The 24214-nt window shown below is 32.7% G+C and overlaps 2 protein-coding genes across 11 annotated transcripts in view; one reads left to right on the top strand and one right to left on the bottom strand.

The window, feature by feature from the left end:
- LOC149033453 (vascular endothelial growth factor A-A-like) overlaps positions 1-24214 on the top strand; it is a 122011-nt gene that overhangs the window by 92643 nt on the left and 5154 nt on the right. The window lies entirely within an intron of this gene.
- The window catches only part of lilli (AF4/FMR2 family member lilliputian), a 183509-nt gene that overhangs the window by 74532 nt on the left and 84763 nt on the right, over positions 1-24214 (bottom strand). For all 10 annotated transcript variants that reach the window (XM_015326581.2, XM_015326658.2, XM_015326499.2 and 7 more), the window contains one exon: positions 14846-15020. In XM_015326581.2, the coding sequence (XP_015182067.2) occupies positions 14846-15020 (175 nt within the window). The remainder of the gene's footprint in view (positions 1-14845; positions 15021-24214) is intronic.

Below are 24214 nucleotides of genomic sequence, written 5' to 3' on the forward strand. Positions count from 1 at the left end.
GTAGAGTTAAGGTCATTAAAGGCAATCCTAAAAGTTGAACGTTGATCCTTCACAGGATATATATATATATATATATATACTTCTTTTCTCTTTTCCTTCTTTTCCTTTTTTGTTTTTTTTTCTTTTATTTTCTTTAGTAACATAGAGCAGTCGTTAAACCAATGAGAATCGATTTAATTTACGAACACGCGAAGGATTCGCAAACGAGAGATTTGTTTTTATTTTTTTCGTTTTTTTTTTTTTTTTTTCGTTTTATTTCTTTCCTTTTTTTTTCTTTTCTTTCTTTCTTTTTCTTTTTCCTTAACAACTGGTCACTAAATCCACCCCCAATGTAATCGATCGTTGTTTCACTTGACTTCTTGGATAATAAAAGTACGTTAGATTGAATCATATTCTTTATTTTATATCATGAAAAATCGTTTCATTTGCAAAATAATAATAATAATAATAATAATAATAATAATAATAATAATAATAATAATAATAATAATGTGCGAGTTGTTGATCGATTTTATGAAAAATAAAAAATAAAAAAATAAAGAAAGCGAAGCCACATACTTATAAACGAGCTGATCGTTTAATTAATATTAATCAAACCGACAAACGAAATTAAATAATAATAAATTGATCACAGATAATAGCATATATCTATGCGCGTATTTATAAATTAGAAGAAGAAGAAGAAGGAGAATTCAGCGTGGGCAGGGGATGGAAAGGAATGGGATGGGGGTGAAAGAGGAGTAGTTTAGGAGAGATATAGCGGGTATGAGAGATTAGACAGAACCGGGGGCGGGGAGCGGGGAGGACAAGGGGAGAGGAGGGGGAGGGGAGGAGGGGGTGTTACGAATGTTGGCGATGGTAACGGGGTCAGAGACGAAAGCGTGAGGTAAAAAGACGGTCGTAGAACGTAGTAGCACGCAAAACGCCGGAAATATGCCCTCCTAGTGTGATTCCCGAGAAAACGTATACACTATTTACATTCACGTACGAAGTGCATACATTTATATACATTATGTACATGTATATAAATATAAGATAGCATACGTATATGTAATATATATCCAACTCTTTCATTATTTCCGCCTGAAAGAAAAATGCAAAAGAAAAATGCAAAAGAAAAAAAAAAGAAAAGAAAAGTTTACCTACGTTTACCGTAAATTTGTATTATTTTAAAATATATATTACTGTATCATAAATAAATATTAAAAATTTGTTTCTTTACACACACACACACACGCACACACAAAAAGAATAACATACTTATTAATTATTGTTAACAAAAATTTACCCCTTCTTCTTCTTTTTTTTTTCAATTGATAATTAAGATTATACGTAAGTAAAAATAAAACTAATCAGAGAGTTGAACGTTCAACCTCTTTTAACTTTTTCTCTTTTATTCGATAGAGAGGATCGATAATGGGAAGTAGTAAGTAGACATCGTTAAGGAGTTAAAGAAAGGAGGTTGAGGGGAGGAAGGTAAAGATTTTTCCGTTAGATTAAATCGATGAAACGGTATAACGAAGATGGTGAAATTAACGAGACGAGTAGTTGTTCCGAGAGTGGGCTACTAAAGAAAACAATATCGTCGATGGACCTTGAGAAGTAATGCTCGATCGAGCATCAACGAAATTAAAGGACGCGGAAAAGGGAATGAAAGAGGAGGAAGAAGAAGAGGAGGAGGAGAAGGAGAAGGAAGAAGAGGAGGGGGGAGGGGGAAAATAGGGGGGGGGGGGAAGAGAAGCATAGAATGCAGTTAACGTTGAGTCCAGCCTAATGTGTAATCCGACAGGCGTGTATATGCGAATCTATGTTAGAGAACGCGACTAGATCATTGGACAAGAGTGAGAGAGAGAGAAATAGAATAAGAGAGAGAGAGAGAAAGAGAGAGAAGGGGATAAACGAACGAATCATCTCTCTGTCTCTCTGTCTCTCTCTCTCTCTATTCTCTCAATACGTAAGCTCTCTGTACGCGTTAACGTTCATCCAGCGTATAGGCGCACACTTAGATCAGGATTACGTAAACCACTAGAGCTAACTATAATGCGATCAAACGACCTACAAATCACGGGCTTCGCTTTCCGGTTAGTAAAAGAGAGATAGAGACAGAGAGAGAGAGAGAGAGAATAATAATTGGGATTTAACCCTATACCCTAAAAGGTATCGTTATCATATTCGAACGATAAACGTATTGAAAATATATTTTAATCGTTTTCAAAGAAAAACAAAAAAAAAAAATAGTAAAAAAAAAATAAAATAAAATTAACATAATTCATTATTATCATGATTTAAATATAATTCACGTTTTAACGCGATCAAAGTATTAAAAAAGAAGAATATGAAGAAGAATACAAAGAAATAATATAATATGATTAAATGATAATAGATTATAGGAAAGATACTATATGGGAGTATAGACAAGTTTGTTCACTTGTTCATCCATCTCAAGTCTCGCGCTTTCATTAAACCCGTTGAGAACATTGATCGTTGGAGGATAAAAAATGAGAAGAGAGAGAGAGAATCAGAGAGAGTCAGAGAGAGAAAGAGAAAATGGATCGATCGATCGACCCTGTATATATATATATATATATACCAGTTTTAGTTTTACTTCGGGTGCTCTTTCTCTCTCTCTCTCTCTCTCTCTATCACGGAAACCGATAATGAATTTTCAGCTGCCAAAACGCAGTAACATCGAACCGATCGGTAAAATGATCGGTGTTTGCCGATCGGTTCTACGTTCCGGACATCGACATCGTCATTATCATCGTCATCGTCGGCGGCGGGAACCAGTAACGGGGGGCCGGCCATCCTCGTCATACTCGTGTGATCGTCATTATCGTCATAGTCGTTGTTATCATCCCCACCCTCCTTCCAACAACTTCCACCAGATACCCCTGCCACCCTGCCTCCCTCCCTCCTTCTTTCTCTCATTTACTCTTTCTATGTATATACGAATAGATGTACCTATATTCCTATATATATAGATATGTATATCTATATCTCACTCTCTCTAACTCATGGTCGTTTCTACTCTCGATGTATTGTCATTAAACCTCGGTGGCGAATTACGTAATCCATGACACATCGATATATCCCGATGCAACTGGGCTTATTGTCGGCATGCGCCAATGCACCGTATGTATGTATATTTATGTATGTATACGTATATGTATATGTATATATATATATATATATATTCTGTATGCTATATACGCGTGAATAAGAGCAAGAGAGTGAGATGATGAGAGATAGATAGATAGATAGATAGATAAATAGATAGATAGATAGATAAAACAACGAGTGGAATCGATAATCTATTGTTCGCTTTTACCCTCCTCTTCTTCTGCTCCACCCCCACCCCCAAGCCGACAAATAACGATCTCATCGTAATAAAGGGAAAAACAGATGGAAAAATAAAGAGGAAAAAAAGAAAAAGAAGAAAAAAAAAAAAAAGATTCGCACGAGACGATAATGTTTATCGAACGTTTTTCTCTCCCTCGTGCATATTCTCTCTATTCGTACCACCGTACATCCTTCCCCCTAGCCCTCCTCCTTCCTCCCACGCTCCCACTCCCACTCCCACTCCCGCCTCCTCTCTCTCTCTCTCTCTCGCTCTTTCGATCTCTCAGTCTTTCACCTTTTCTATCTATTCGTGCAAAAATCGTGCTAGTTTGTTCCACGGTATCGACAAGATTTCACGCGATGATGATGGTGTTGATGGTTTTGGTGTTGGTATTGGAGAAGAGAGAGAAGACCAGAGAACCCCCCCCCCCCCCTCCCCCCCCCCCCCCCCCCCCGACGCAGATCGATCGTTTCGTTTGGTTTCGTTTGGTTTCCTTCTCTCGCTGTTATCGTCATATCGATCAGCATCGTATAACGATTTTTAATCCATAGACATGATTGATTAGCAAACAGTAGAAACTGGTTTGAGTTTATTAATCCTCGGTAATGATGCATTCGCACGACGAGATATGCATAAGCCGATATTCAACTATAAATTATCGTTTCTCGAGAGAACGACGGCGACGACGATGGCGCCGTTGTTGTTGTTGTTGTTGTTGCTGGGTTAAAACAAAATACGACTTAATAATAATAATTTGATCACATAACAATCTTTCTCTTTTTTTTTCTTCTTCTTCTTCTTTCTCTTTAATTATTTCATGGTGTTTAATTAAAACAACAAAATGAACAAAAAGGAAAGAAGGGTAGATTTAAATTCTCCTAGTTTATCATTTATTACCGTTAATTTTTACACGCGACAACTATTCGAAAGTGAACAAAAAAAAAGCACAAGAGAGAAAAAGAGAGAGAGAGAGAGAGAGTAAATGAAAGAGGAATATAAATTTAAATGTACTTCATTAATAATAAAACACGAGTCGCCTTGTATCTTCGTGTTTTGAAATACGAACTGGTACATCTTTTTTTTTTTTTTTTACTCTCGTTTGTACATAGTTTATTTAAATAATTAATCGTGGTGTTGCCTTTTTTCACGATTACGCATCTCACAGATTCTATTTTTTTTTTCTTTTTGCTTCAGTAAAATAGAGAGAAAAAAAAACAAGCCAAAGATAAAGAAAGAGAGAGAGAGAAAGAGAAATGGTAAAAATAGTAGGACATTTTACTTAGAAAGAATTAAGTACAGCCATTAACTCGTTCACGAAGAAAAAGGAGTAGAGTAGGCGAACGTTTTCTACGCGTTTCGCATAATATACCAAAGTTCAACGATTAGGTTTTTCCTACTTACTCCATATCGTCTTTCTCCATTGGTCGATGACATTTTCCATATATTTTTATTTTTTTTATTTTTTTTATTTTTTTTTTTTTTTTTAACGCTCGACGAATCGCCTCGACTCACGAAACCTTTTCTTTAACTTCTACGTTTATTTTATTTTATTATTATTATTATTATTTATTATTATTATTATTATTATTATTATTATTATTATTATTATTATTATTATTATTCTCTTCTTCTTCTTTTTTTTTTCTTTTCCTATTACGATTGCATGTTCACAGTACATAAACTTATTGTTACGTTTAGGCGGGAGAAAAAAATATTAAAAAAAAAAAAAAATAAATAAAAAAATAAAAAAGAAAAGTAAAGAAAGAAAAGTGTTCAGAGTACACCTTGGTTAGGTGTAACGTCCGAATCGATAAAATATTAACGCGTTAAATCCACACTCTCCTCTCACACACTCACTTACTCACATATGTATACGTAATGGTCGACGTTAAATAAGATATCGTTCGCGTAAGTCAGATAATCAAATGAGAGAAGTTTCCCGATGTTTCTTTTTCATTTCGAAAGTGTATGCGTACATCCGGTGAAATTACGAATGCATACACATACATACACACACAACATACACACACATACACACTAAAACACGATTTTTCCCGTTGCACACGTGGACCTTTAATTCCAACGCATTGATCAATTATAATTACACGTTTACGATACTCAAACATTTTTTCTTTTTTTTTTTTTTTTTTTTTTAACGAGTTTGAAAAATCGAGAAACGAGAAATGAAAAATTCATTTTCATTATTTTTGTCTACAATTTATTTCAATTTTATTTGACATTTCTTTTTTTTAATACAAACACATACACACACCAGTATTTAACACGCGTATTTTTACATAACGCACGCGTGATGATATTTTTAACGATGATTATTTCAATTAAAATAATAATAATAATAATAATAATAATAATAATAAAAAATTCTTATCAATTTTAATTAACAAAACTGCATACATATATATAACATCGTCATGATCATCGTATTAATAAAAACATTGGTAGATGTTACGTAATATAAAACATTGTTATATATCTATCGTAATAGATAGTTTTCAACTGAGAACTTTAAAGCGACTAAATTGAATTTCTTTCTTTCTCTTTTACGTAACACAAATAAATAAATAAATAAATAAATAAATATATATATATATATATATATCAGTATCTACTTTCATGACAATTATTATTTATATCAAACGAATTAAAACAAATAGCCTGTGTTATTTCAACATAAAAGACAAGCGTTCATCATTTCGAATTTGAGAAAGAAAACAAGAGATTTATTTGTTCATGTTAAACACGGTAAAAGTTGAAAGTATTTCATGATTAAGAAAATAGAACATAGAAATAAAGATAACACATAATAAAAATATAACTGGATAAAGATTTTAAACAAAATCAACGATGTATTTTCTTTCTCTCTCTCTCTCTCTCTCTCTCTCTCTCCTTCTTCTCTCTTTATCTCTTATAGACTCGAACGAACGAGCACACCGTGTTTCTTCTTTTAACGAGTATATACGTTGGGGGGGGGGGGCACGACTAATTAGGCTAATTGGAGGTGCGAGACATAGTCGGTGGTTCTCGAAAGTGCGACTCGTTTCTTGTTTCAAGGCGATACTTTCCATTCTCGCGTACTCTTATACAGATCTTTCGTTTCCATATAAAAAAATAAAAAATAAAAAAAAAAAAAGAAAGAGGAAAGAGAGAGAGAGAGAGAGAGGAAGAGAAGAAACACTTTTGACAGGTTAATCAATTTCAAATGAAATCAAACTTATAATCTCTTGATGACTAATTCTTTTTCTATCACGAGATTAAAACATTCGTATTTATTTATGTATGTATCCATATATGTATATTATTATATATAAATATATATATATTATGTTATCACAGGACCAAAGACAAAAGTAGAAAACTCAGGTGAGAAAATCGGGTTTTCCTTCGAAATAAACGCAAACTTTCATTTCACACAGGTATAAAACTGTGCTCTCTCGTCTTTTTCTTACTTCTCTATAAGCTATCTTTATTTCTATCTTTCTATCTTTATCTGAAACTCTAAGTCTACGACTCTAACTCCTTCTATTTCTCTCTCTCTCTCTCATGCTTTACTACGAGACCAAAAATTCTTTTCCTTTTACCCTCAAAGTTTTCTTCTTTTTCTTTCACGATATCACGACAAACTTGCTTCTAAGGTAAAGCAAATATATGTGAAGAGATATATACAGTACCTATGTATATATATATATATAAACTTGTATGTGTATATGAAAAGATGTGTATATATGCTTCTTGTATGTTTATATGAATGAATATATGTATGTATGTACGTATATATGTATGAATGGATGCAAGTGTGGACAGATGGGATATAGGTATGGATGAGTGGGGTTGGATAAATGGATACGTATGTATATATATATATGTATATTGATAGTTGTACAGAAGAGACATAGTAGATACTATATCCGACAGGATACGATGAGAGAGTAGTATCCTTTCTTCTAAAGAAAAGCGTAGGATATGTTAAATATTTGTTTTCCACGTGGCAACGCGTTTTTCCGCCGAAGATACGATGATTCCGGCACGTTTAACGGCAAATTTATGGCTCACTAATACTACGAAATGTTATATTCTCAAGTATAGATAATATTACTATGTTACAACAAAGACATTTATTTTTCTTCGTTTATTCTTGCTATCTTCAATTTGCTCTACGTTCGACGTGTATACACGTCGATTTGCTTATTTTTATAATTCCGCACCTTGTGGTGATCTTTTGAAATTAAATTCCACAGTCAAGTGATTAAATGAACGTTATTATTTTATGTCGGTTAATCAACAAATTGATTACATTTGTTGTTCTTTTTTTTTTTATCTTTTCAAGATTCCAGCTTAAATTTAGCTACCCAATTGTTACTTCCGGTCAATTTATTGACCGATCATCTAACGCATGTATATTCATGACATATACGCACGATTTAATCACGTGTACATGTATATATATATATATATGTAATCTTCCAGGAGAGTGAAATAACGATCGGACAACTGTGACCTACTGCGTGAGACCAAAATAACTTGGTAAATATGTGGGGGAAGAAACTGTCGTTTTATCGAATTTGCAAAAAGGGACTTGGAAATCTTATCATCTCTTTCTTTCCTCTCTGTCCTTTTCCTTTTCCTTTTCTTTTTTTTTTTTTTTTTCATTACACACGAAAATAAATGTTCAAAGGTTTTTTTTTTTTTATCCCCCGAACCCTTGTCATATGCAAAAAGAAGGCTATAAAATATTCAATACTATATTTAGCAGTTTCGAATTCACCTGAGAGCGTAAAAAAAAAAAACAAGACGCAAATCGCAAACTACGGGGTTTTTGTGTTGTTAACCACACATCATAAGGAATACAAATAAAGAAGAAATTTATTAAAGAGAAAAAAGAAAGGGAAAGGAAAGGAAATGAAACGTAAGTTTAAAAAGGGAAGAAGAAGATCATCTATTTTTTTTTTCATTTTTCCTCAAGAGAAAGAGAGACAGAGAGAGAGAGAAAGGTTCAACGTGCAACGCGGAAACATAGAAAGAAACGTGAACAAAAATCGAAGAAGAAGAGGAAACCAAAGGTTGTTCGAATGAAGGGTAAAGTTAAAACCAAAAGAGAGAAAATAATTAGAGAGAGAGAGAGAGAAAGAGAAAGCTGCATGTATTTATTACCGAGATTAACGGCACGCATTTGCATTTCCATGTAGCGCAAGGGCCATGGCGAAAAGTTGTGATTTAAAGGGAACTGAGGCAGCACCCTGAGGATGAGCGCGTGCATACTACGCATACGTGTATGTATATATATATATATATATGTGAGTGAATGCGTGCATGCGTGCGTGCCTCTGCGTGCATATAAAGAGAAAACACAAGAAAAAGAGTAAAAGAGATAAAAGAAACAGGAGAGACGAGAGACGAGATGATTCCACCGATATGCCCCGTAGCAACCGCACACCCTTATACATACACACGCGCGCGTGCGCGTGTGTGTGGTATGTACGCACGTACAAATGTATAAATAAGTATACATATACTACATGTATAAGCGAATGTAACGAAATACGCGTGTATTTGTGTATGTATATATATATATATATATACGGTTAGGTGGAAGGAGCTCAAGAAGACCTTGTTCGTTGTATGTCGTTCCTGTGATTATACGCACGAGCTGTCCCCGCGGCTTCCAACTTTACCCGGTCGGCCATACGTCTGCATTTTCAATGAGCAACAAATACTAAAAGGGACGGGGTGAGGGGTGGGGGATGGAGGGATGGGGGGAGTGAGAAAGGAGTAAGATAGAAGTAAAGAAGCATGTTACATAGCATATTAACTTTCAGATACATAAATTAACCGTTTTAAATGATCCGATGTGTTCTAACAAAATGACAGAGAAAACAAATATACTGACATTGTTTCGATGAAAATTAATAATGATGATTGTAATATTATCTGAGACGCATTTTTTTTTTCTTTTTTTGTCAAGTTTTATTTTTTTGTTTCTTCTTCTTGTTTATCCAATTTTATCGCGAATCTCGTATTTAATGAAATCCAATTACTTTTTTCTCTATTTGTCCAATTTTGTCAGAAAAATTCCAAAAATCAAATAATTTATTTCTTTTATTTATATATATATATATATATATATATATATATATATATATATATATTATATAGAAAAAGTTTGTAAAACATCTTTTATACGTTGCACTTGTATACAATCATAATTTTCACGATAGTAGTAATGAGAAAATATTAGAAAAAAAAAAAAGAAAATAAATGATGAAAAATTCATTCGAACGTTAAAACGTTAGAAAAGATTAAATTAAAAAAAATCCTAAAAATACAAAAGAAAACGGTTTTTATTATAGGACAAAAGGTGTGTTGAATTGTATCTCACAATAAGTTAGATAAAAGTATAGGATGGATATGATATAAGGTAACGATGATGATAATCCACCGAAATGATGAATAATAAATTTTCTTCTTACAAGGAAATAAATAAATAAATATATAAAAAAAAATAAAACCATCGGTTCGTATTGAATAAAATTGTTCGTTCAATTCCTTTTTTTTTTCTTAAAAGGAAAATGTGTAGTAGTAGTATGTTTAATCAGTAATAGTAGCTTGTTGGAAATATTGAAGAGAGATGCGGAAAAACCTTCTTTTTCCGGAATCCGTTTTTCCATTTCTGCCTTTTTCGCGTCACGTATAAAAGCGCGTCCTGATAAAGTCGATAGACGACGCGCAGGAACCTAAGAAGAAGAAGACGACGAGGAAAACCCGAAACGATGAGAGAGAATCCTGGAAAAGGAGCGCGAAAAAGAGACTGCAATGCTTTCCTTCCTTCCATCTTTCCTTCCTTCTTTCATTTTCTTTATCTTTCTTATTTCTATTTCACCATCCACTTCCTTTTATCTTACATTCTTTTAAAACTTCCTTTTCTCTACTTCTCCTTCCACCTTATCCCCTCTCCCCTTCCCCACCCATCTCTCACCCTACCCCTTCTTCCCTGCCACCTCTTACTACTACTACTACTACTACTACTGCTGCTGCTAGACAACCCCCCTTTTCACTTCCCTTCCCCTCCTCTATCATTCATCCACCCACTAACGTGACACCGTTTCACCGTATATATTCGATTTCGAATTTTCTAAGAAGAAAAGAGATAATAAAAAAGGATGCTGACAAGCAAAGTTTCTTGCAAATTTCACTTTTTTTCAAAGTTATTTAAGTTATGCCTATCTCTCTCTTTCTCTCTCTCTCTCTCTCTCTTCTTTTGTAGCTATCAATTTGTTATTCACAATTTAAAATACATATTACAATTTATTTTTTTATAATTTTCTACAGTATCGGTAAAGTCTGAAACAATTCCCAATATGCATAGCAGGTTAATTTGTACATGTTTCACAATAAAATATTGTTTGCTGCCTTCCATCTGGTATTTTTCTGTCAGAATAGATAATACAATCCCGTTGTCTTTCTTTATTTATCTTTCTAATTAGAAAACTATAGGAAAACACGTGTTTCTTACAAAATTGCGATGGAACAAGTTCATTCTTCGTAATCGCTAATAAACTTTCATGTCCCCTCAGTGGGGACAACCGAGTGCAAAGAGTGAGAAAGAGAGAGATAATCAATGAATGAATGAATGAATGAATGAATAAATGAATGAGTAAAAAAAAGAAGATAAAATAAAATCTCCGTCTATTGGATTACCATCAGGTCCTCGCCACCACCCCCCACTCATCCCCCCACCGCCGCCATCACATCCCCATACTCATCCATTAAATAGTCCGCGTTCCACCGCGAAAAATTCTTTGCACTCGTTATCGAACGATGTCGAGAGCTCGCAAACCAGAGTCGGCCCATAAAACGGTTATTAGGAAAGTTTAAAAGTCGAGAGGGAGAGAGAGAGAGGGAACGGAAGAGAGAAAGAGAGAGAAAAAGAGAGAGAGAGAGAGAGAAGCACCTGTTGAACACAAGAGCCGCCAATGGCAATATTTGAAAAGTTATTCACACCTATTCATTGTCGTCATTATCATCATCATTATAATCATCATCGTCATCCTTGGCATTGTGGTCATCACCATTATCGTCATCCTTGTTTGTCATGAACATCATCGTCGTTCATTTTGTACTTGTTGTGTTGTCATCGTTGTTATCAACGTCATTATTCAACGTTTATCGTTAAAAACGAAAAATAATAGACGACTGTATATATATATATATATATATATATATATATATACGGGCGCGTATAAACGTATAAAGACATATAACAAAAAAAAGAAAAAAAAAAACAGAAAAATTATTTAACGATAAAAAACAAAGAAAAATAATTATAAAAATAATTATACAATATAAATATATAATATAAATAAATAATTATAAAAATAATTATATACAATATGAATATATAATATAAATAAATATATTTTATATATTATATAATATAATATATAAAAAAATATATATATATATATATATATATATAACAATAATAAATTTATCGAGTATAAATGTAGTTTATATAGTTATAGTAGAGAATAATCTAATTAAAATCGATGTCTAATCTCATCTCATCTCATCTCATTAACATTCTCTTTTCTAAAAATAATTTGTCGACATTCTATTTTCATCTAGGGTCAAGATTTTCAAGAAAGAAAGAAAGAAAGAAAGAAAGAAAGAAAGGGAATATAAGAAGTGCGAAGTAAAAAACAACGTAAAAAAAAAAAGGATGTTTACGAGCAATACTATCGGACCAACGGGATCCTTTACCATCACCCTAACGGTCGTATGGGGTTTCTTCGTAGCCCCTTAAAACAGCTACAGCTACAGCTGCTACTGCTGCTACTGCTGCTGTTAGTACTTTTACGTTTGTCGACGAATTTGGGATTGAAATCGGTAGACCCTAAGGAGCCCTGCTTGCCTGCCTGCCTGCCTACCAACCAATTCCATGTGTTTCCACTTTGGTTACGGTGAAATGTCGACAGAGAAAGAGGGATAATATAAATGAAGAAAGAGTAAGAAGGAAAAAGTAAGAGAAAGAGAAGAAGAAGAAGAAGAAGGAGGAGGAGGAGAAGAAGAAGCACGTGGGTTCTTTTAACATACGATTAAAACCGTGAACTCGACGAGTTTGCTTTCATTAAAACGTTTCCCCCTCCCCCTGTCCCTGCCCCTCGCCCCTCCCTCCCCCGCCCAGCCCTGCCCCCGCCACACCACTACTGAAAATCTTTTTTAAGATACACGTGTTAAGCAATAAGCGTATGTGTGTATATCTTAAAAAATACTAAACGATTTACGACTATTTGATGAGATTTCACAGTCATTTTAATATTATATTATATAATATATTATTATTATTATTAGTATTATTATTATTATTAATATTATCTTAACGAGACATTTTAAATCTTAATTTTCGTGCCTGTGAATATTTGAATATCAATTATATTATTTATTTAGCATTTTAATTCGTGGTTGGTAATCAATTAACACGTTACGTGAATAAAGTTGAAATGTCAATGATAAAAATTTAATCTTGGAGAAGAACCGGTGAATTATTAATTTACACGTAAAAAAATAAAAAAAAATAAAATAAATAAAAAAAAAAATAAACAACACATAATTATTAAATAATCTATCACTTCTTTCTTATCATTTATATTTTATTACTTTTTTTTTTTTTTCAAACTGTTCTTACTGAAAAGATATTGAATTCTTTGACTTTTGTTTTTCCAAATACCTAAATCAAAAAAGTAACGAAGGAAGATGACACCCAAAAAAAAAGAAAAAAGAAAAAAAACCGATCCATTAAGAGCAAATGTACTTCATAGAAAGATGACGAGTAAAAAAGATAAAGTCGGTTGTCGATAAAGATTATCTTTTACAAAGCTACCCATCAACTGCTTACTTACTTGCTTACTTGCTTTACTTGCTTTACTTGCTTGCTTGCTTGCTTGCTTGCTTGCTTGCTCACTCGTCCATGATTTGATAATCTTCTTCGAAAATAGAACGTGTCTTTAATCACTTTAAGAAAAAGAAAGATCGACTAACCGCGTTCTAGAGGTCTAATAACATCTTTTTAGAATTTATTTATACATCCTTTCTCTCTCTATCTTTCTCTCTCTCACACACACACATACATAGATATACATACACGCTCTTTGCTTTATGTTGAATTTCCTTTTATCAAGGTAGAGAAAAAGAAAAGCAAAAAGAAGTTGCACTTTCTAACGGATATCCGAACGCAATATCGTGGTTGAGCGTTGTACTACCTCTAACCGATAGATAAGGGCTAGGATGAATTCACTCGATCGATAATAAAATTCGTCGGTGCAGAAATGGCCAATGTCATGTATAACCTAATTTCAACGAGGCGAAGAGATTAGCCCTGTTATTAACGATCTGACCATGTAATATCGCTAATATCGCTAATATCGATTACTTATGTACAACTAAATCATTTATTTTTCATCAATACATAAACAATATATATCTTAGAACACGTTGAAAACGTTTTAAGATTATTAGAAAAATCTTCTTAACATTTAAACGTATTCTAAATCGATTACAAATATGTCCCAAAACTTGCTTTGATCGAAATGAAAAATGAAATAGGTTCAAATCCTTTTCTTTTTTTATTTCCATCAATTATTTCAAATGGTAATATAATCGTAAAATACTAACTGAATATTTTTACATTTTTCGAAATTATCGAAGTAAATTACTACTCTATTAATTAATGATGATTGCATTTTTTTTTTTTTTTGTGAATTCTGTTAGAAAAATGAATTTTCAATATTACGAATTAAGTATCAGGTCATTAAATATAAAATGTCCGATTTCAAGATGAAAAATAATTCGAGTATAGAGATCATTAATCTGTCAATTAATTACAAACAAATGTTGATATTATTTCGATACCCTTTTTATTTCCCCCCCCCTTTTCTTTTATTTGTAAGAATTTGAAAATTAACCCCTTATCCAACGTGTGATGATTTGTAAAAATGCTGTTATATATAAGTAATTCGTATTTATATTGAAAAGGCATAAAAATGTATTCATCTTCGTTCATAAATTGAATAAAACAAAACAAGTAATTTTAGTTAAATTCAATTGACATTTAAAATCTCATAATTACTAATATGATACATATTTTTGTTTATTTGTTTTTATAAATATTCACACGATGGGTTTAATGTTAAATCATTGATTTGTTCGAAAAGTAATTATCATTTTGACCTGACATAATTTCATGCATTACTTGATGCAAACTGACAAATCAAATCACGTGAGATTGATGAAAGATGAAAATTAATCAAAAATTTCACTGTATTACGACCACTTAAAAGACCTAGGGTTTCATTTTAAAAACAGAAATTATCTTCATTTTCATACACACACATAAAAAATGGAATTACTTTCCAAACAAATCAATAAAACAACTTTTGGGGACAATAATATTGTACGATAAGATATGACAATTAAAAAGAAAAAATGACTTACCATGACAGGTGCACGAAACAGCGTTTCTGCTACGTTACTACTATGCGAGTGTGTGTGTAGACGATAATGCCTATCCTGGGTTCCTCTAACAGGACCGACATTTCCCTGCTCTGTTTGTATAGACATTGCAAGGCGTTGTTGTCTGTCCCTCTCACGGAGCCTTTCTCGGTCCAGGCTGTAAACAAAAAAAAAAGATAAAATTTCATCTCCGTTTAATACTCGTCCTTCGAATTACATTAAACAAATCATTTTATTATTTATTTCATTATCGACCATACTATATATATAAAAAAAAAACAAAGTGGTGAATGAAACGAGTAACTCGTTTGAAGTACCCCTCCCCCACATATCCCACATGTCCCACATATCCCACACCATGCATCTCCCCCCCCCCGCCGCCAAGTTAACAAACTTCTACTATTCTCTCTTTTTTATATATTATTATTTGATATTATTATTCTTGTATTATATTAAAATATTTTCTATGTTACATATATATATATATATATATATATATATATATATATATATTATTTATCGTAATAAATAATTATTAACGTTAATATATGATACGTGAAAAGATATTTGTTTTTTTTTTTTTGGTATTCGTCTGTTTATTCCATAAAAAAATATTTATATCGCGAAATATCTGTTCGAACTTTAAATTCCGGGACTTTAAAGAAGTTGATCGATCTCGTTGCATGTAATTTCAATTGCATTATTATTATTATTATTATTTACATTGGAAACAAGTATAATAAACGATGATATAATTTTGACAATTGATTATAAATTTTGTAATATAAAATTTTCAGAGATTTCAATCAAATTATTTTCCATCCCCCTTATTATGGTATATACATTTTCAAATGCAATTATTGCAGGATTTCGATTGTAACGTCGTTATAGATTTTTATTTTTTTTTTTTTTTTTTTTTTTTTTTTTTTTTTTTTTAATAATAATTAATTATGTAACAGTTAAAGAAACTTTTACTTGAGAAAAATCTACGAAACGTAATTTAGAAATTTTGTTCACAAAATTTTCTAACAAACTTTTGTCGAAACAATCAATCCGACAATCGAATCGAATATTAGATAAATTCGATTAGAAATCGATTATAATATAAAAATCGTTTAGAAAATAAATAAATATTAAGGTTTATTATTAGAATTATATTCAATAGGTATTTTCTGATTATTATTGTCTTAATAATGAAATATTTTACTACGTGGGCGTTTCTCTTCGGGGCAAAATTTCTGAATGAAAATAAAAAGATAAGAGATAGAGATAGAGAAAAAAAGAGAGAGAGAGAGAGAGAGAGAGAGATAGATAAAATAAAAAAGAAAAAGAAAAATCTCGTTGTAAAGCATAGCTCGAGTAGCAGCTGCAGCTGGGTTCGCTTGAACACCTGTTTAGTAACGTTTCCGGTGAGGAAGAGGACGACGACGACGACGACGACGACGACGACGACGACGACGACGACGACGACGACGACGACGACGACGACGACGACGACGACGACGACGACGACGACGACGACGACGACGACGACGACGACGACGACGACGACGACGACGACGACGACGACGACGACGACGACGACGTCGACGGTGTTGAGCCGATTACATTTAGCAAGAGGAGAAAACTACCAGACGACGATTATGTCAGAGGTTTATTAAAATTCGCGAGAGTTACGAGCTACAAAAGCTTGAAATTCCTAACAAATTTTCTTCTTCTTCTTCCCCTTCTTCTTCTTCCTCCTCCTCCTCTTCCTCCTCCTTCTTCTCCTCCTCTTCTTCTTCTTCTATTCAGTAGTAGTGTTCTATCCAAGAAAATTGGGAACGAGTATCGGATAAGAATTGGCAAGTTTCCGAGAAAATGTTGACACGTAAAATGAATAATAATAATTCACTTTACTTTTTTTTTTTTTTAAATAATTCGTTCAGAAAATTTTTCGTTAATAATCGTAGAAAGTATAACAAACAAACAAAAACCAAAAAAACGAGAGAGAGAGAAGGAAGAGATAAAAGGGGGTGGATTAGGGATGATGATGAGGATGATGATGATGATAGGAATGTTTTCGTTAATAATCGTGAAAAGTATAACAAACAAACAAAAACAAAAAACGAGAGAGAGAGAGAAGGAAGAGATAGAAGGGGGTAGATGAGGGATGATGATGATGATGATGATGATGATGATGGGAATATAGAGAAATATTTAGAATATAATATCAAGAGAAATTCAAAGACTTTGAGAGAAGGCTAACGTTTAGGTTAAAAGTTCATAATCAAAATTGGCCAAAACGCGGGAAATTGGTGAATTTGTACGAAATAAAATCAAAGAGAAAATTTATCTTCAACGGGATTCGTTCGAAAGAGAAGGGGAGGAGGGGTGAGTTGCGGTAAAACCCCATCGACCGATGGAATCAAATGCAAGAGAGAAAGAGATAGTCGAATCTACACAACTTTTGTTTATAGTGTACTCCTCCTCTTTACACACGGGTTTTCCCCGATTATGTGAGTTGTTCTTGAATAGGACCCACCACACCTCCCTCTTTGCGCTACCAATTGCTAAAGTAAACCTCGACGATATTTGAAAAGTCAAAATTATATTCTACGTGAACATGGGGATAGATTACAAATTTCACGTCGAGACTTATAATTATTGTTGTTATTATCTCATCTACGATTTATCCTATGAGATATATAATTACGTCATAATTATGAATTAAATAGAATAAATAAATGAAAAATAAAAAAGGAAAAGGAACAAGTGAAAAGAAAATAAACATACATTGTAATAGAATACTAAAAAAAAAGTAGGGGGATCCTGTAAGAGGGACGCGCCAAAGAATTTTCGGGGACAGGAAACTTATGTAGTCACGTGATTGCGCGCGAATGAATGAAACATTTGAAATAGTACAAAAGTTGTATATAGTAATAGTGAATAGTGTATGTGGGGGGGTTGAGTGGTTTGAATTGGTTTGAACAAATGATGAAATAATGAATTACATCAAATACAAAAAATATAAACCATAATTTGAACCATATTTATCAAAAAATGAACCATATTTAATGATAATTAAAAAAAAAATTTATAATTAAAATAGAATAGGTTAGACCACCCCAAAAGAAATTATAATAAATTCAAAAAGTAAAAAGATTCAATCAAAAGGTTTGTGATTTGATAAAAGGCATTCAGTAAGAATAAGAAATAATAATGATAAAAAAAAAAAATACTCAAGTATCGTCTAAAAAATTCTATAATCAATCGAATAATAAATTATTTATAAATAGAACAAATGAAGAGCAACAACAACACCAACAACAGAACAATGAGATAGCAGAATATTGAAAGTAGACAAACTGTTGTATAATATATTGATATTACAGAAAAATTAATAGAAGTCAAAGAAAAAGAGAAAAAGATAGAAAAAGAGAGAGAGAGAGAGAGAGAGGAAAAATGGTGAATAAAAAAAAAGTGATAAGAGAATATCGGAGTATACGTAATAGATACGCGACACCGATCACGAACGAACAGCACTATATATATATCAGTATTATTTGAACGGTCTGAACATCGCTGATAAGAGCATTATCACACGTCAAAGAGCACGTTGGGACTTCTTCAAACGAATTTCATCCTAGTAATACTCTCTCTCTTTCTCTCACTCACTCACTCACTCTCATTCTCTCGTATAGTCACTCACATACGGCATTTGCAACGTGGTAAAAATTTCCACTGCACTATCAAAAAGAAAAGATATAGATATTTTTATCAAAGAGAAGAAAAGACAGAGACAGAGAGAGAGAGAGAGAGAGAGAGAGAGAAGAGAACAGAGAGATAAAGAGAGAGACAAAACTACACAGGAAGAACATAGAAATATATTCAAAAGTTTCCCTTTCGGACAGAAAAATCAAGAGAGAAATAGAGTGGGGGGAGGTTAAAAAAAAAAAGAGGGGCTTGGGGACAATTAAAATTGGACGAAAATCAAAGAAAAACCTATTATAGAAGAAGGACGAAAATAAAAGAATCTAAAAAAAGAAAAAAAAGAAAAGAGAAAATTCATAATCGAGCTTATCACGGATAGTTCGCATCATCCTATACGCCATTTCCGTGTTTGTCAGATGAACTCCAGGGGCTTTATCGAATATCCCTGAATATTGTCACAAAGCAAACGAAGTTCATCGAACTAACGAACCATGTGTAGAGAATGGTTGGTTGGTTGGTTGGTTGGTTGGTTGGTACGTACGTACGTACGTACGATGCAAGCACGATTCGTTCCCATCGATGAATTGAGAGTCAAGTTATCTCTTTTTCCACTTCTTTATCTCTTTCTAACTATTCTCATCTATCCATCTATCCATCTATCTATCTATATATATATATATATATATATCTATGTATCTATCTAACTCGTTGAACCATTCGTTCGATTGGAAAACCTTTCGCTATTATATTGCGTATTCTCGTTGCAAAGGGGGGGAAGAGGAAGGGGGAGGAGGGGAGGTAACTGAACAATTTTGTTCAAATTTCATTTTACAATAGAATATTTGACCGAGTGCGTGTACCACGTGTTGTGTATGTGTATGTGTGTGTGTGTGTATGAAAAAAAAAGAAATAAAGAGAAAAAATATAGGATGATTTGTAGATGACGGGCATGCTTGATCAGTAACTATCACTCTTTCAATTAGATTTTTGTCTCTATCTATCTGTCTCTCTCTTTTCCTTTCTCCATCTCTATCTATCGATCTATCTATCTATCTATCTCTCTTTCTTTTTCTCTCTTTTTGTTTCACATCGTTGTTACTGCGAACAAAATCGTTTCGACTATTCGAGTGTTATACATCAATCGTTAACACACACGATTAAAAAAAATTCGTAGTTTCATTTGAAATGACATTTGGGAATGAAGAACAGATGGTGTGTGTGTGTGTGTGTGTGTGTGTCACAAGTTGTTTAACGAATTTATCGTTTGTCATACTTAAACAAAAATATGTGTTAGTTAATATAAAATTTCATTAATTACTTTTTCTTTGTTTTACGTTATTTTTGTCAAAATTCAATTACAAGATTAATGATATATTCTCGTAATCAAATAGTTCGTTACGTGTAAACCCCAAAAACAGAAAAAAAGAAAAATAGACAAAATAGAAGAAGAAGAAGAAGAAGAAGAAGAAGAAAAAGGGGGTGGGGTATATAATTGTCTTTGTCTATTTCTTTTTCTATTTAAACTCATTGTATTCTCTTTTCTCTCTCTCTCTCTCTCTTTCTCTTTCTATCTGTAACAGATGGCGGCGGATAACCGATCGATATTATTTTTCGTACAAAACCTCTCTACCCTTTCCCCCTTCCCCACTCCCTCCCTCCCTCCCTCCCTCCCACTGCCCACCCCTCGCCACCCCTCTCTGGCCCAACACCGTTCGATTATTCGACGCCTGTTCTGGCCACCACCACCACCACCACCACCACCACACTGCGTCTAGCAGGAATATTGCACCCGCAGATAATTAATTCGCGTTAATCGCACACCATTTGAAATGCTAACGAGGAAAGGGATTTTCAAAACCTTGCCACGAGAACCAAGTAAAGAGAGAAAGAAAGAAAGAAAGAGAGAGAGAGAGAGAGAGAAAAAGAAAGAGAGAAATTTATCGAGGATTGAAGAAAAAAAAATGATTCGAATCAACACAGAAAAAGAAAAATATATATGAGAGAGAGAGAGAGAGAGAGAGAGAGAAGAAGAGAGAAGTACCACCCACCCACACTTCGAGTTTCCTTTACTTTCTTAATTTAACTCGATTACGTTGGTACTTAATACCGTTCTTATTTATCTTACGGTAAGAAGTGCTATTAATAAACTCGTCGTAGCTCAATTATGAATACGTAATTACTTTAAATCAAATAGTGGAAAAGAGAGAGAGAGAGAGAGAGAGAGAGAGTTAAAAGGAGTAAAAAGCCACTTTTTAAACTCGGAAAAGTATATATATACTACATTTCAGAATTTTTTTTATGAGAATGTGTTATTAAATGCTAGGTAAAATTTGTTTAAAGGTTTCCATAATATATATATATATATATATATATATATATTTTTAACAACATTCGCAAATATTTTCATTTCAAGTCATCGCAAAATGTTCCAATGTTCGGAAACGGTGTTACGCAAAACCTTAACAATTCATAACCGATTTTATTTGAAATTTATATACCAGAGTTATATAATAATATTACAGGGAGAAGGGGCGGGGGGAGGGGGAGGGGCGTAGGGATTTCACGTCATCTGGTAAATGGTAATTTTCTTTTTTTTTAATATGAACGATTTTTCGCAAAATTTCACATCGACAAACTGATATTAAATATATCAGTATACGTATACGTTCGTTACTTTTTTTTCTCTTATTCATTTATCAAATCAGACAGATAGTCAACCTTTAATTATCAACGACAAAAAGAGTAAAAAAAAAAAAAAAAAAAAAAAAATAGCAAAATGAGTTAATTCACAAATACCACGAGTAAAGTGGAAAAGAAAGAACGTTACTATCGCGACAATAATAATTTATAATTATTATGATGACGACTACAACTACTACTACAACTACTACTACAACGACAACGACAACGACGATGATGATGATGATAATGATAATGATGATGATGATGATAATGATGATGATACAGAACGTTTCTCCTGTCGTTGGCTTTGACGCATGAATAGAAAATGACGTAGAAATTTGAGATATATTTTCCTCGTGCGTCATACTTTATAGTTACACGTGTTTTATTTCAATAATAATCAATTAGTTATCATTTAAATAAATTACTTTAATAATGGATGTATTTAACACCAACGATCAAATATATACAAAATAAATATCTAATATTTTTCGGTGGTTATGAAAGAAGTTTAGGGGTGGGGTTGGGGGGGGGGAGAGCAGGAAAATACAAGAAATTATTTTTATAATATTTAATTTACCAATATTAATATTAATTATTAATTATTAATTTAATATTAATTAAATATTAATTATAATATAATCTATTTAACAACGATAGAGTATACAAAAAAAAATAAATGTAATATTTTTGAAAAAAGGTGGGTGGGTGGGTGGGTAAGGAGGGGGAGGGGAGGGGGCGCTCTGAGGGGAAATAGAAGAAAAGTAATTCGCGTAATTGTAAGTAAACAAAAAAAAATTCAACTCTTTTGGTAGAGGAAGAGGGGTGTGTGGGTGTGTGTTGGGGGGGGGAGGGTTGGTTGGTAATTTATTTGTAATATTTATTAACGATTATATTACTTTTTATTTTACATTGAATAAGAAAATTCATAAGTAAAAGGAGATTATGTTAATCGTCTTGCGTTTACGTCATATGAAATTTGCAGAAGGAAAAAAGGAAGGAAGGAAGGAAGGAAGGAAGGAAAAAGATGGGAAAAGTGTGATGACGCGTTGGATAAGAGAAAAAAAAATAAAGAGAGAAGAAGAAGAAGTAGAATAAGAAACAAAAAGATGAAGAGAGATAGAAGAGGAGAGAAAAGAGAGAGAGAGAGAGAGAGAGAGAGAGGCCGTCGTCGTTGTATATCGTCGAGAATTCGCGAACTTGCAATCCGCTGTTTAGCCTTCACAAAGCTCAAAATAAACGCGACAAGTCATTCGTATAGTGTTGTTCCATACGCGCGCGTGGATATCATGGATACGTATACACATACACACACACACACATGTGGTTGCACTCGCGTACATTGATATGAGTTAATTTATATACGTATGCAAAACTCGTAAACATATAAATAAATATATTTCAAACGCGTTATATTATACTCTTACTTACTTTCCTTCCTTCTTCGTCGAATACAACTATATTTCCCCACTGTGTGTTTTTTTTTTTTTACTATTCTTTCAAAATTTTTTTTTTCTTTCCTCCACTTTTTATTTTATTTATCAAGAAACGAGAAAGAGAAAGAGAGAGAGAGAAAGATTAAATTCACGTGTATTTAGTATAAAAGGAAACACGTGCGTAAATTGAATATTCACGTTTACGATGACAACAACATTCTGTTGAAACATTTTTCATAGGATATTGCAAATGTATATATTAGAAATAATAATTATATACGATTCTCATTGTAATTTTAATGACTTCAATATCAGTGGTTATCAAACGTTTTTTTGTCCTATTGCTCGCCCCCCCCCCCCGAAAATTAAAAAACAAATGCAACAGCCTCCCTCCCTCCCTCCCTCTCTTTTCCCAAATGCACGTGTGGCCATCATTGTCCCCCCTTGAATCACTTGATCGACCACTTTGAGAACCACTGGTTTAAATATTGATTCTATTTGATTGATTTATTTATTTATTTATTTATTTATTCAACTAATGAAGAAGAAGAAGAAGAAAAAAAAAAAAAGAAGAAAGAGAAGGAATAAAAAATTAATTGCATTAATTGATACGATTACTTCAATATAAATTTCCTATGTGAATGGAAAGTTTTTGAGAACAGTTCGTGTGTCATCCATGTGGCTAGAATGAATTGTGTTAACGAGTACGCGAATGTATGATGCGTGTGTGCGTATACGTGTGCGTGTACGTGTGTGTGCTTGGTTTATCTCTCTCTCTCTCTCTCTCTGTGTGTGCGCGCGCGTTTCTTTCTACCTTTTTCTATCTTTTTTTTTTTTTTTTTTTTGTTCGTTTTACAGTCATCGCAGCGAGAAAGCTAAGTCTCGTTTACAAATACGCGACAGGCGGATCGGGTTAAACGAGGTAGATTGGCACTTTTGATCCTTTGCCAATGTTCGGGTGTGTCCGTTGAGAAAGAAACGAAGCAAGCGTTCGTCAAATCATCCTGAACGTTTTCATATTATCGATTCTCCTCCAATCATTTTGTTCTATACCAGTAGTGATATAATAATATAATAATATATTACATATTTTGAAATATTTATCTATCATAATAATCTCATCAGATTAAAATCATTTTATATATATATATATATATATATATATATATATATATATTTTTAATTTTTATTTATTTGTTTATTTATTAACAAGTACCATTATTGAACCAACATAACTTACTTACTTCAAGTACAAAACCCAATAAGAGACTATTACTTATATTTCATTTGATTATTTCCTATATACATACTAAATAGCTATTATTATGGCATTTTTCCATACAGTCCACCATAAAACCGCAAGTGGTGTATGTAAAATTCTAAAATTCCCAAATGAATGGGGATCGTTAACCAGTTAATGGATTAATCGATAAATAAATTATTAAATTATGTTTAAAAAAAAAAAAGAATTAATTTCTACGGTTAATAAATATCAAATTTATTACGCGTAAGTTAAGAAAAAAACAGAACACTTTCTTTT

Source organism: Polistes dominula, unplaced genomic scaffold (assembly GCF_049000335.1).
Source record: "Polistes dominula isolate Pdom_NZ unplaced genomic scaffold, Pdom_raw_medaka contig_373, whole genome shotgun sequence".
Classification (NCBI taxonomy): Eukaryota; Metazoa; Arthropoda; class Insecta; order Hymenoptera; family Vespidae; genus Polistes; species Polistes dominula.